The sequence below is a fragment of the Camelus dromedarius genome, chromosome 5, assembly GCF_036321535.1.
Source record: "Camelus dromedarius isolate mCamDro1 chromosome 5, mCamDro1.pat, whole genome shotgun sequence".
Classification (NCBI taxonomy): domain Eukaryota; kingdom Metazoa; phylum Chordata; class Mammalia; order Artiodactyla; family Camelidae; genus Camelus; species Camelus dromedarius.
The window spans coordinates 61845481-61857485 of NC_087440.1; the positions used below are offsets into that span (position 1 = coordinate 61845481).

A 12005-nucleotide genomic window follows, 5' to 3' on the forward strand; every position below is an offset into this window, starting at 1 on the left:
CGGCCTCCTTCCAAGTTTGCCTATCTCATGGCGCTGTTGAGGATAAAATACTTAGAAAAGGACTGTGTGAGGTCCAGTGCTGTATAAATGAGGTGTTATTTGTAGAATTGTGTGGTCAAAATCAGCAATAATAAAAGCTAGTGTTATACTGAGTGCTTACTGTACGTCAAATTCTTTACATGCATCCTCTTGTTTTCGACTCAACAATTAACTGTAAGGTGGATAATTTGCAGATAAGAAGGAGATGGAGTCAGGAATGTTAGGTTCCTTGCTGGGTACTCAGCTTATAGATGGTACAGTGGGACTGAGACCTGGGTCTGCTCACCTCCAGAGCTCTGACCTGAGTATCACCTCCCTGATGCTACCACCTCCCTGAAGCTGGAGGGACCTCAGAGACCTACTGGAGACGAAGGGTTAAAGTAGAAGGATTTTTCCCTAAATCAGAAGGCTGGCTGGAAATAGAGCTGAAGCTAGAAGTCAGCCCCCAGGGTTGATCTCGTCAATAGTAGGAGGCAAAAAAATAATAACAACAAAACACACACAACTCTGTGGTTTACTGAAATAACAGCATCATAGCTCATACTTATTATTTAATTTACCAGATGTTTATTGACAGTTCCTGCCCACCAGACAGGGTGGGGGAGGGTGTACTAATGCAAGCCCCATGTGGCCAGGTGGGTATGGGCTCTGTCCTGATGCCACACCGTGGATGAGGGATGCAGAGTCACATCGAGCTGGAGCACTGAGGGGGCATGTGGGCACGGAGGCCCCGCTCATCTCGGAGAGCAGGGGCAGGGGCTCCAGGAGGAGGGAAGGGGGCTGCTTTGAGGAGGGCAGGGCAGGGTGAGGCCTGTGGAAGGGTTAGGGTGAGGATCAGATGCGCTGTACACTTTAGCTCCAGAACCAAAGGCTGGTAGAGGGGTGAGGAGGGCGGCAGGAAGCCATTCACAGGCAGTCGAGGAAGAGATGGCAGTGTGGGATGGGCGGCACACGTCCTGAGTTAGGGTCAGCGCCCCCTTTCTCTTCCCAATGCTGTGGGGTGCAGTTCTGACAACACCTCGTAATGTGAGGATTGATAAGTGGGAACTTTCTGTTGGAGGCATTACTTCCAGTCTCTAGGATTAACTAAAAAGTCCACCGGTGACCAGAACAAGCCTTCCTTTGCTCTACTTGAGGATTTTCTCCTTTTCTTTCGGGATCTGTATGGAGATCGTTTTCTCTCAGCCCCTGCATCATGTCCCCTTGGCAGCACATTCACGTGAGTGCGCATGAGCTCTCTGTGTGCGCTGACACCGTGCGCGTTAGTTCAGATCCTCTCCATGCCGAGTCAGGCGGACTGCTGAGGTAGGTGGAGGTGGAGCGGTTCTTGCAGGTGAACTGTGCCCCCCCCTCCCTTTTTTGGCTGACACAGCTGCGCCATCATCGGCTGCGTCTGTGCGTGTGGCACCCGCAGTCCCTCAGACTGGCCGTGGTGGGGTTTGGCATGTGCTCTGTACTTGCTCAGGAGGAAGGTCCCATGAGAAGCATCATGGACCAAATACCACTGGTGAATCAGGCGTGTAACATGTTTACCCATCAGAGAAGGTCCCTGGCTGCTGCGATCTCGAGCGTACCCAGGATGGAAACTGGACAGGTGCCACGTGTGGTTATCTTAACCTGAAAAGAAAGAAATGGCATCTCTTGTCTCCTCTGGTGCCCCAGAAAGTTGTTCTGGGTCTCAAGGGTCCCACCCTGGGAATGACAGAAATTCACATATGCTTGGGTAGATTAACTCTTAATCCATCTGAAAAATCTACCAGAACAGCAATTTTGTAGTGTCCCATGTTTTGTGAAAACTCTTATCTGGGGACAGGAGTGTTGTCCCTGCTGTAAAAATCAGTTACCAACAAAGATTACTTTTTACCCTCCAGCACGCCTGTGGGTGCGTTCTGCTCACCACTAAACATTCTGCTTTTGTTTTCCATGTCTTTTTATCCTGCAAATGTGTTTAGGGTGAAGAAGCTGAAGGAGACCTTTGCTTTTATTCAGCAGTTAGACAAAAACATGAGCAACCTTCGCACCTGGTTGGCTCGGATCGAGTCTGAGCTTTCTAAGCCCGTGGTTTATGACGTCTGTGATGATCAAGAGATCCAGAAGAGGCTCGCCGAACAGCAGGTGGGAGTGAGAAGTGGGCTTTGTCAGAGCGTTGCAGTGCACAGTCTCCGCCAGCTCAGACCCTCCCCGCACTGGCTGTGTGTTTTAGCAGGTTCACGTGTCATGATACTGGTTTGTCTTTTCTAAAGAAAGTTGACCACCTTTCCCATGTTCTCGGGGGTGTGAGGCATCCGTCTCTGAAGTGCCCACCCCACCACAACCATTTACGTAGCTCTTTGGGAAATACTTGGAGTAATTTTAAGATGCAGACATTAATCTTAGTGATAAACAGGGTCTTTTATTTTGTATTTTCCTAACTTTGATCTTTGTTTTGTTTTTGTTAATGTAGTTTTAGAAGGCAATGAATTGAAAGAAAAATAATTTTTCTAACCAAAGAAGGTTTTCATGGGACAATACCTGATGTGTCTGTTAAGAGCTTCAAAAAAAGGGTGCATACTTGGACCCGTAGCATAGGAAGCCTCTCCTGCAATGTTCTGTGCATCTCTGTCATCAGTTACGTACCCTTTTAGCCAACCTTGGAAACTTCACTGGGTGCTGCCACCTAACCTGGTGGGTGCTCTTTGATCTAACTTAACAGATCCACTCTCCTGCCCTCCATGGGCTCATGTTCGCCTGTTCATTCTCATATGTGGTGCCTGAGCTTGTCTTTATTTTTAAAATAGTTAATTTTACTTTATTCTCTTAGTGGCTTTCCTTCACTTGATTTCCTCAGTCCTGTGAGCAGTTTATGTTTTAACCACATAAGCATGTGGTCACCAGGTTCTCAGACGTGTACTGCTTTCTTCACATTACCTCCAAAACCTTGCTGTTTGTTGTCTGTCAGCACAGCAGAGAGATTCACCTACATGTCACAGCTGCTTGGAGACAGAGCTAGGGGCTGAACCTTTTTCATCAGATTATCATCAAGGCCAGAAGGCCACTCCTTGATGGTAAATTCTCTTGAGTTCAGATCGGTCCTTCTCACGGTAGTAAGTAACATCTCATGCTACCACGAAAGAGAGCTAAGTTTTCGATATTACTCTCAACTTAGATCTTTATTTAATCCTGTTACAATTACTGTTTAAATAATGCCTCTTCTCTGATTTTCAAGCTAGTATGACTTAGCCATGCTGCAAAGTAAAAATACTGGTTTTTCCACTTAGCCTCAGAAATTCAAGTATGTCTTTTTCATTGAGGTCGTCTAAATTCTGTCTTTGCTTTGTAGAGAAATGAATATTGATATAACTACCACGTTAATGGACATTACAGAGATTTTAATGCCCTTATCAGTAGAATCACAGCTACTGAACATTATCAGCTTTATTTACAAGATTGACCCATTAGGTTGAATTTCTTGAACAGCCTCTTAATAGACAAAGCCTTGCAAATAATTATTTACCCTGACTGGTGAGTTCTTTCAGGTAAACAGAATAGAAGCTGACAACATTTTTCCTCTTCAAGAATGACTGACTGTTGGCAGGGACTAAGAACATCTGTTAACATTTTATCATTAATTTGCAGGGAATTTATTCCCCAAAATGTACAGTTTGGAGCTGCTGCCATTCTCTTGGCTGTGTTTGTTCCAGTACTGAAATGGTATATATTTCAGTCTGGTATCATGATTTGAAGGTTTCCTCTTTATAGAATTCAGAATCACCATTTTGGAATCCTTACCCCTTGGTTACAAAAAAAAATTATGGAGTTCGTGTTCAGGATGACCGTTGCTGTAAAGAAATTAGATGTTGTATTAGTTTTGTATTGCCACTGTCACAAATCACCAGAGGTTAGCAGCTTTATACAAATTTATCATCTTATAATTCCGGAGGTCAGATATCAGACACAGGGCTGAGGTCACATGTCAGCAGGGCCAGATTCCTTACTGGAGGCTCTCGGGGAGAATCCATTTCTTTGCCTTGAAGTCCTAGAGGTCACCCACGTTTCCTGGTCCATGGTCTCCTTCCTCCATCTGCAAAGCCAGCAATGCTGCATTTCCCTGGGCCTTTCTTCCATAGTCGCTCCTCCCTCTGATTGACTCTTCTTCTACTTTCAAGGACCCATTGGGCCCACCCAGCTAATCCAGGATAATCTCCCTATTTTAAGGTCAGCTGATTGGCAAGCTTAATTCTCCTTTGCCATGTCACCTAGCATAGTCACAAGTGCTGGGGATGAGGACGTGGACCTCGCTGGGGTGTGCCAGTATTCTGCCTACTACAGATGTCCTGAGGAAACCTTTAGTATTTTTATTGTAAAAACAAAGTTATAACTAAACCCAGACCTTAAATGCTCCACTAAAAACAGGAAATGTGTCACACAAAAAATTGTGTGTGAGCCATTTGAAGAAAAAAAAACCTTACCTATGTTTCTGTCTGATTTAAATATAATGAGTTGCTTATTGCTTCCAGAAATAAGACCCAAACACTGGGGATCACCTAGTAGTGTCTTCTGCAAATGCCCTCAGGCCCCAAAAGTGATTAAGAGTGGTGAAGTCCCTGGACCTTCATTCTGATGCCCTCGGGGGCCTGGTGCAGAAGGAGTCGGCCTTATAAAAGTCTTTTGTTCTTCTCTTCTTTATGTGACACTCCTTAGGCTAATAAGGATTATATTCTTATTCCTGTAGAATATATTGTCTTCAAAATGCAAAGGAAGTGGTGGCAACCTCTGTGACCCTGAAAACCCTGAACCACTTTCACTGTCTCCAGCATCTCTCTCCTGTTTTCTTTGGGTGTCCTGATTCTCTGAGGGTGCCTGATGGCGGCTGGACACAGGTGGCTACCCCCACACCCTGTAATTACCAGTACCCCCAACTGGGCCAACTCAGCTTCATGCCAACTCCCCAGACCACTCCCCAAGACCACCCCGCTGGACTTGCTTGCCACCCCTATCCCCTCCCGTGGAGACATTCTGGGGCCCCACAACGCACCACATGGTTTTCTTCTTTTCCCTCTTTATCTTATTTTTCTAGTTCCTTTTGTATTCTCATTCTTCCTGGCTGCATTCTCAGCTCTAATTTCCTGTCTCCCCCAATCTGTCCCCATTGCCTCCCCCACCCCCCGCCCAACTTCCTTTAGCTCTTTCCCAGCTTCATTGCTCTGTGTCACCTGCTCAGGAGCAGAAAAACAAAAAAAGAGGAGCCCGTGCTTCCAGAACCGTTGACAAAAAAGTCTTTCATGTTGTTTTGTTTTTTCTTAAGTCCAGCTTGTCTCTGCATTGGAACAGTTTTGAAATCCATTCAGTGCGCACACGCGTGCCTCCATGGGTGCTAGTGGTAGGATCATTTCAGTTTGTAAAATGTCACTTGTTCAGCACATAAGTGGTTTGTGTTTTTAAATATGGTCCATCACTTTGTGTTTTACAGAGTAACTAGTGCGTGCTACAGTATCAGTGGGCCATTCTGTGGTGTTTTAGAAGTTTCTTTTGGAAATTTTGAAAACCTTTGGACTCCTTTTTTAACCAAGATATGGATAATCTTGTATCAATGATCATAGAGCTCATTTCTTGTTCTCGTTCACACTTTATATTAATCAGTTTTCTGGAGCTGTTTTATTCGATGTAAGCTGAGTAAATAATGTAGAGTGACTGCAAAGAGCCTGTTAAGATGCATGACACTCATGTTGATCCATAGACTAGACTTTCTCAGTGCTTCTCCTCCGGCTTCTGCCCAGCCTCACCAGGTGAGGTCAGGGGCAGGTACCACTTTTCAACTGATACCTGTTAAAATTGGTACCAATTAAAATTGTCAGTATTACTCACTTAGCACCAACGTTAAGGTTCCTTATTATTTTGACAAAAAAGTTAAGAGGGGTATTTATCAATATTAGGAAAGCCTGTGGCAGTCCCATGAACCAGTGGGAATTCTTAAATCTGGAATTGTGTTTAAACCTAATAGTGATAAAGCTAGTCCTCCACTGTCGCCAAGAAGACGGTTCCATCCCAGCATTTCAGGCACTTGTCCAGGACTCACTGCAGAGCTTAAGAAAATCACCTTGTATCTCTCTCTCCACAGGACATACAGGGTGACAAAACACATTTTTTTCTGAATATAACTTTGAGGTGCTGATTTTTAATCAGTTAGGATCTGTGTTAAGAACTTCTTGATTTAAAACTTTTAAATGTTTGCATTTTATTCTCTCATTTCCACCTGGACACAGAATGATCCACATCACACATTAATCAGAAGGAAAGTAAGAAGACATTAGTCCTGTCTAGTAATCCAATTGTAATCTCCAAAATTATTAAATATTAAGGTGACCTAGAATGAACTTCCTTTCTGTGGACAGTGGCCCTCCTGTAAAATGAACTTTGTTGAATCTGGGGAACTTTTATAGTGAGCAGCAGCTTATCTAACTTGGTCTCTGCTGTGTCGCAATGTAATTGGGTAATAAGATGAGTGGTGTGGTCTCCTGTCCCTCGTCACAGAATTTGGATGTTGGGAGAAGCCTGGCTCACCCTGATTGGCAAAAACAAGCAGGCTCCTCACCTTGCCCTCCCCTAGCCCTGCCACTGTGTCGTTACGTGCTCTGTGTGATGACTGAAAATGGCCACGTTTCTTCTTAAACAGTTTTCCATTTTTTCCTACAACCTTGCATTTTCTCTTGGTGAAGTTCTTTTTCCTGAATCAGTAGCACTGTCACCATCACAGAACAAGATTCCAGAGACCCTGCCCCTTCCCCAAGTTCCAGCCGTGGCCAGACTCTGTCACTTGGAGGGTGGAGTCCCTACCCGGCATTTTTCTCCTGGGCCTGTGGAGCCCTGGGATGGGCCCCGGGGAGGCTGTGGACACCACGCAGCTGCGGGCACAATTTCATTTGCGGGGGTAGGCTGGCCTCTGTGTGTGAAGATGGCACAGAGGTCTTAGTAGATTTAAAAATTCTGTGACCCATAAAAGGTTACGAGATCCTGTTGCTGAAGTTTTAGATTCTGCTAAAGATAGTCAGTTTGCCAGGGAAGACTTTGCCAAAGCCAGGTCTAAATCGGAGGCCCTTGGGCTGGGGTAGTACAGAGAGCTCCTGCTTCCCCGGAGCCTGGGGCAGTCGGCTGTAGTCGGGGGGACCCCCCACTCCTCCTAGCCCTTCATGTAGACAGTTCAACAAATCAACCCCATTGCTGCCGGCAGTTGGGCCTTGTGTCAGGTGCTACAGCATAGGGGTACACGGAGATGGGAGAGACCTAGGCAGAAATGCATGCAGAACTGTGCCCCCTGGGCTGGAAGACGAGTGTGGGCACTGGAGGTCCCTCGATGCCACCACCATCACCGCCACCTCACAGTGCTTCTTACTCCACCGTTGTAGGACCTGCAGCGAGACATTGAGCAGCACAGCGCAGGAGTGGAGTCTGTGTTTAACATCTGCGACGTCCTCCTGCATGACTCTGATGCCTGTGCCAACGAGACCGAGTGCGACTCCATCCAGCAGACCACCAGAAGCCTGGACCGACGCTGGAGGAACATTTGTGCCATGTCGATGGAACGGAGAATGAAGTAAGGACCAAGCTCCCCTGAATGTCTTCCACGTGGTCGGCTAACTCTGTGTTCCCTTCTGAGCCACATAACAGTGACCCTTCTGTTCATTTCACTGGGGGACGTGCCCAGTATGAGAAAGGAAGGCTTAGCAGGTGTGACCAGTGCTCATTAAAGGAATCATTCAAGGAAGGTATCATCAGAGTCATGTCTTTCCCCAGCTCTCCTGTGTCTCGGGGTGTAAGGAGGGTGGCCACTGCACTGCTGTGTCCCAGCGTTAAGTACTAGAAGACACCTGTCTCCCCTTGGTTAACCTCCATGAAGCAGGAGCTCGGAGAGCCTGGCACTCCCACAAGGAGGGTGTCCTGACCAAGAAATGACATCTCAGATTATTTCCTGGAAGCAGTAGACGGGTCTCTCTCCCATTGGGTTAGCACCGGTACAAGGGGACTTGAGGATGGGACCAGTCAAGGGGGAAAAAGCCACACGAACGCTCTGGTTGAAATAGATGGCTCATATTGAGTTGCTTTCCTCCCCTCAGAATCGAGGAGACGTGGCGGCTGTGGCAGAAGTTTTTAGAAGACTACTCCCGCTTTGAGGACTGGCTCAAGTCAGCAGAGAGGACAGCGGCCTACCCGAATTCCTCAGAGGTGTTGTACACCGTGGCCAAAGAAGAACTGAAGAGGTTTGAGGTAAAGACCCTCCCCTGCCCGATGCTCCTGTCAACCAAGGATATGGCGGGTCCGGGATGGCCAAGATGACTTCCTGTAAGGGACAGGCTCCCCACATCTGCGGCCAGGACACCCCATCCAGAGCCGGCTGTCAGCTGCCCCAGCGGCCCTGCGGGGGTCACCCGTCCCTGCCGGCCGCCGGGCGGCAAACTGGGAGGCCTGTTCTGCAGCAGCAGCAGCAGAACCGGTGCAGTTAGCCCTCTGTTGCCGTTCAGTCTGGGGGTGCCCCGACCAAGGCAGGTGGTCTGGGGTCGGGGAGGGCCGCCTCTGGCGCTGACGCCCCCTGTGCCGCAGGCCTTCCAGCGGCAGATCCACGAGCGGCTCACGCAGCTGGAGCTCATCAACAAGCAGTACCGGCGGCTGGCGCGCGAGAACCGCACGGACTCGGCCAGCAGGCTGAAGCAGATGGTGCACGAGGGCAACCAGCGCTGGGACAACCTCCAGAAGCGGGTCACGGCCATCCTGCGGAGACTCCGAGTAACCTGCTCTCCGTCCCGGGTTATTTGTAGATTGTGGGGGGTGGCAGGAGGCTGACATGTGATATCAGGCCTGTGACAAAGCTGCGGATAGAAGATTTCATGTGAGGCCTGAGCTGTCGTAACATTCCGCCAGCACAGCCCTCCTTCTCTTTAAACCCAAGCTGCCAGTGTTCTTTTTTTTAAAGAAGTTATTTGCCAAAGAGCAGGTTTCTTGAGCAGAGCCTAGGTATAGGGTTTGTGTTACCAAACACATCTCTTTTTTTTGACATCTGTAACCCCTGAGGGTGTGCACATTAGAGGAGTCTCAGGCACTGCCATCAGCGGGTCTGGTGAAGGTACCTCTTAGCCTGCAAGGAGGCCCACTTTGCCCGCCTGCCCACTTTTGTGTGTCCTGTTGGTTCTTGCACCCTGAGGGATCGTGGAGGTTGGGGGCAGTGATTATCCTCCCAGTTTCAGAGCACGCTAACCTCAAAGGATGGGTTTAATTTGGGATGTACACATTCACTGTAGATTTCTGTCATGCAGAAGACACCGTACATCTCCCTTTGTGAGTCCAGGTGTAAACTGACAGGACTGGTGTGGGTTGTGGCTACAGGAAGTGATTCTAATCCTTGCTTCTGTTCTCAAGGCAGAGTGCTCTTGAAACCATTCCAAGAAGGTGAAAACCTGGACTTTTTTTTTTTTTTAACCCTCTCAGGAAGAAATTGGCCACCTTTTCAGATAGCCCCCTTGCATTAATTTCTTTATCTCCTGCTGGTTTGACTGTGACCAGCCTACGCCTTCATTTGGCCCTGAATCCTGGTTTGTCTGAGCATCAGCTGCCTGTCTATGAGGCAGTAATCTGAGAGGTGATAAATCTGAGTCTTCTTTCTTTGAGAAAATACATTCAGAATTATATCAGTAAAGGCAATGGGACACTCGTCCAGGCTCAACGCTGAGAGCGATAATTTTCCATCTCAAAGCTACTAAGTCCTGTCAAGCAAAAGCTTCTGCAAAAAGCAAACAGGTGAAAATAGGCACGTGCCTGGCCTGGACTTTGAGGTGGTTCCTCAAAGGACAGAGTGGGAAAATCGCTGACAGACCAGAGAACTACAGAATTTCAAATGCTGAAAGAACCTTAGAGATCATGATCAACACTCCCACACCCCCACCAACAAGGGTGTTGAGACCCAGAGAAGTCAGGGGCTTTGTGGGTATTGCACAGCCAGGACCAGACCCCAGGCTCCTGAGCCCACACTGCCCCGCCGAACGCCTTGTGGGCCCCTGGGGCTACTCTGGGCCCCTGTTCCCTTCTGCTGAGAGTGACCTTGCTGTCAGCCTGAGCTCTCGTTCCACCATCAGCACAAACATGATTTTCTTCCCCCTTCGCAGCATTTCACCAACCAAAGGGAAGAATTCGAGGGGACCAGGGAGAGCATTCTGGTGTGGCTGACGGAGATGGACCTGCAGCTGACCAACGTGGAGCACTTCTCGGAGAGCGACGCTGATGACAAGATGCGCCAGCTGAACGTGAGGCCCGCTTCCCCTGCTCCCCCAGGGGGGCCCCTCTGCACAGTGGGGCGGACCAAGTACAGTACCCAGTACCCCAAGAGCAGAGTCCAGCATTATCAGAGTGGCCTGACTGCATCCACCTGTGCACTGCCGGGTTATCACAAGCAAGGATCCTGTTCCTTACAGTCAAGGGGTCACTGAACGAGGCCCTGTGTTCTCTTTGTCATTTTTAATCATCCAAGGGCAGAACGCTCTTTAGGTTCCAAGCGGAACTTTGTATGATGCTGCTTCTCCAGCGCTCGAGTCTGAATGCGACCTGCAGGCTGTAACAGGAGGGACACTCTCACTAGTGGGGCCAGGGACAGCTCTCTCTTCTCCCACTGCTACACGTGTCGGTATCACGCTTTAATCACACTGTAATTTCCTCCTTAGCTAGATTTTATAAGGGGCTGAGAAATGGGAATTTACCTTCCCTGATGTAATGGTACCAGTAGGCATTATTACTATGTCAGCAGCAATAAATGCCCGTTGGAGACTGATGATAGGAAATTTTCTGTTTCCACCAGGTGTCGTTAAGACGAGACCTGACCCTCACATCCAGTAATAGGAAATGTCCATTCGTATCTAACTCTTAGAATTGTTTTATTTTATTTTTAACACCTTTATTGTGGTATAATTCCTGTGCAGTAAACTACACATATTTCAGATGTACAATTTGATGAATTTTGATTGATGTATACACCCATGAAACCACCCCCACAATCAAGATAGCTAACATTTCCATCACTTACCAAGTGGTGCAAATATCAAACTCCTGATTAATCCCTTCCCACTCCCATTTACCCTGGTAACCATAAGGTGGTTTTGTATGTCTGTGAGTGTATTTCTGCTTTGTAGATAAGTTCATTTGTGTCCCCTTTTTTTAGATTCCACATATAAGCAATATCATAGGGTATTTTTCTTTCTTTCTAGCTTACTTCACTTAGAATGATGATCTCCAGGTCCATTCATGTTGCTGCAAATGTCATTATTTTATTCTTTTTTATGGCTGAGTAGTATTCCATTGTGTAAATATCCCATATCTTTTTTATGAGTCATCTGTCGATGGACATTTAGGTTGTTTCCATGTCTTGGCTATCGTAAATAGTGCTACTGTGAACATTGGGGTGCATGTGTCATTTTGAATTATATTTTAGAATTATTTTAATTGGAAAAGTCAGTGCCTGGGAGGGGGGATTGTATGATTGTTTTAGATTATTAAATCTTATGTCACTTAGTTAAAAATTGATGAAGCTAGAGTTTGAAATCCTTTCCTTCTCATATTCTAAATAGGGTTTCCAGCAGGAAATTACGTTAAATACCAACAAGATTGATCAGCTCATCGTTTTTGGGGAGCAGCTCATTCAGAAGAGCGAGCCCCTGGATGCTGTGCTGATCGAGGATGAGCTGGAGGAGCTGCACCGCTACTGCCAGGAGGTGTTTGGCAGGGTCTCCCGATTCCACCGGAGGCTCACCTCCCACACGCCGGTAAGGGGACCATCCCCCACGCAGGGCTTCTGGGCCACCTGAAGTTGATGGGTTTTGTTTTTTAGGGTTTTTCTTTTTTAATTTTTTATTGTTGACGGGAGGTAATAAGGTTTATTTATTTATGTATTTATTTTACTGGAGGTACTAGGGACTGAACCCTGGACCTCGTGCACGCTAAGCACGTGCTCT

At 47.3% G+C, this 12005-nt stretch overlaps 1 protein-coding gene across 9 annotated transcripts in view; it reads left to right on the forward strand.

Annotated features, from left to right (window-relative positions):
- Positions 1 to 12005, forward strand: part of SYNE2 (spectrin repeat containing nuclear envelope protein 2) — a 413158-nt gene that overhangs the window by 388937 nt on the left and 12216 nt on the right. For all 9 annotated transcript variants that reach the window (XM_064486012.1, XM_064486013.1, XM_064486014.1 and 6 more), the window contains exons 100-105: positions 1992 to 2154; positions 7422 to 7609; positions 8130 to 8280; positions 8614 to 8796; positions 10170 to 10307; positions 11622 to 11816. In XM_064486012.1, the coding sequence (XP_064342082.1) occupies positions 1992 to 2154; positions 7422 to 7609; positions 8130 to 8280; positions 8614 to 8796; positions 10170 to 10307; positions 11622 to 11816 (1018 nt within the window). The remainder of the gene's footprint in view (positions 1 to 1991; positions 2155 to 7421; positions 7610 to 8129; positions 8281 to 8613; positions 8797 to 10169; positions 10308 to 11621; positions 11817 to 12005) is intronic.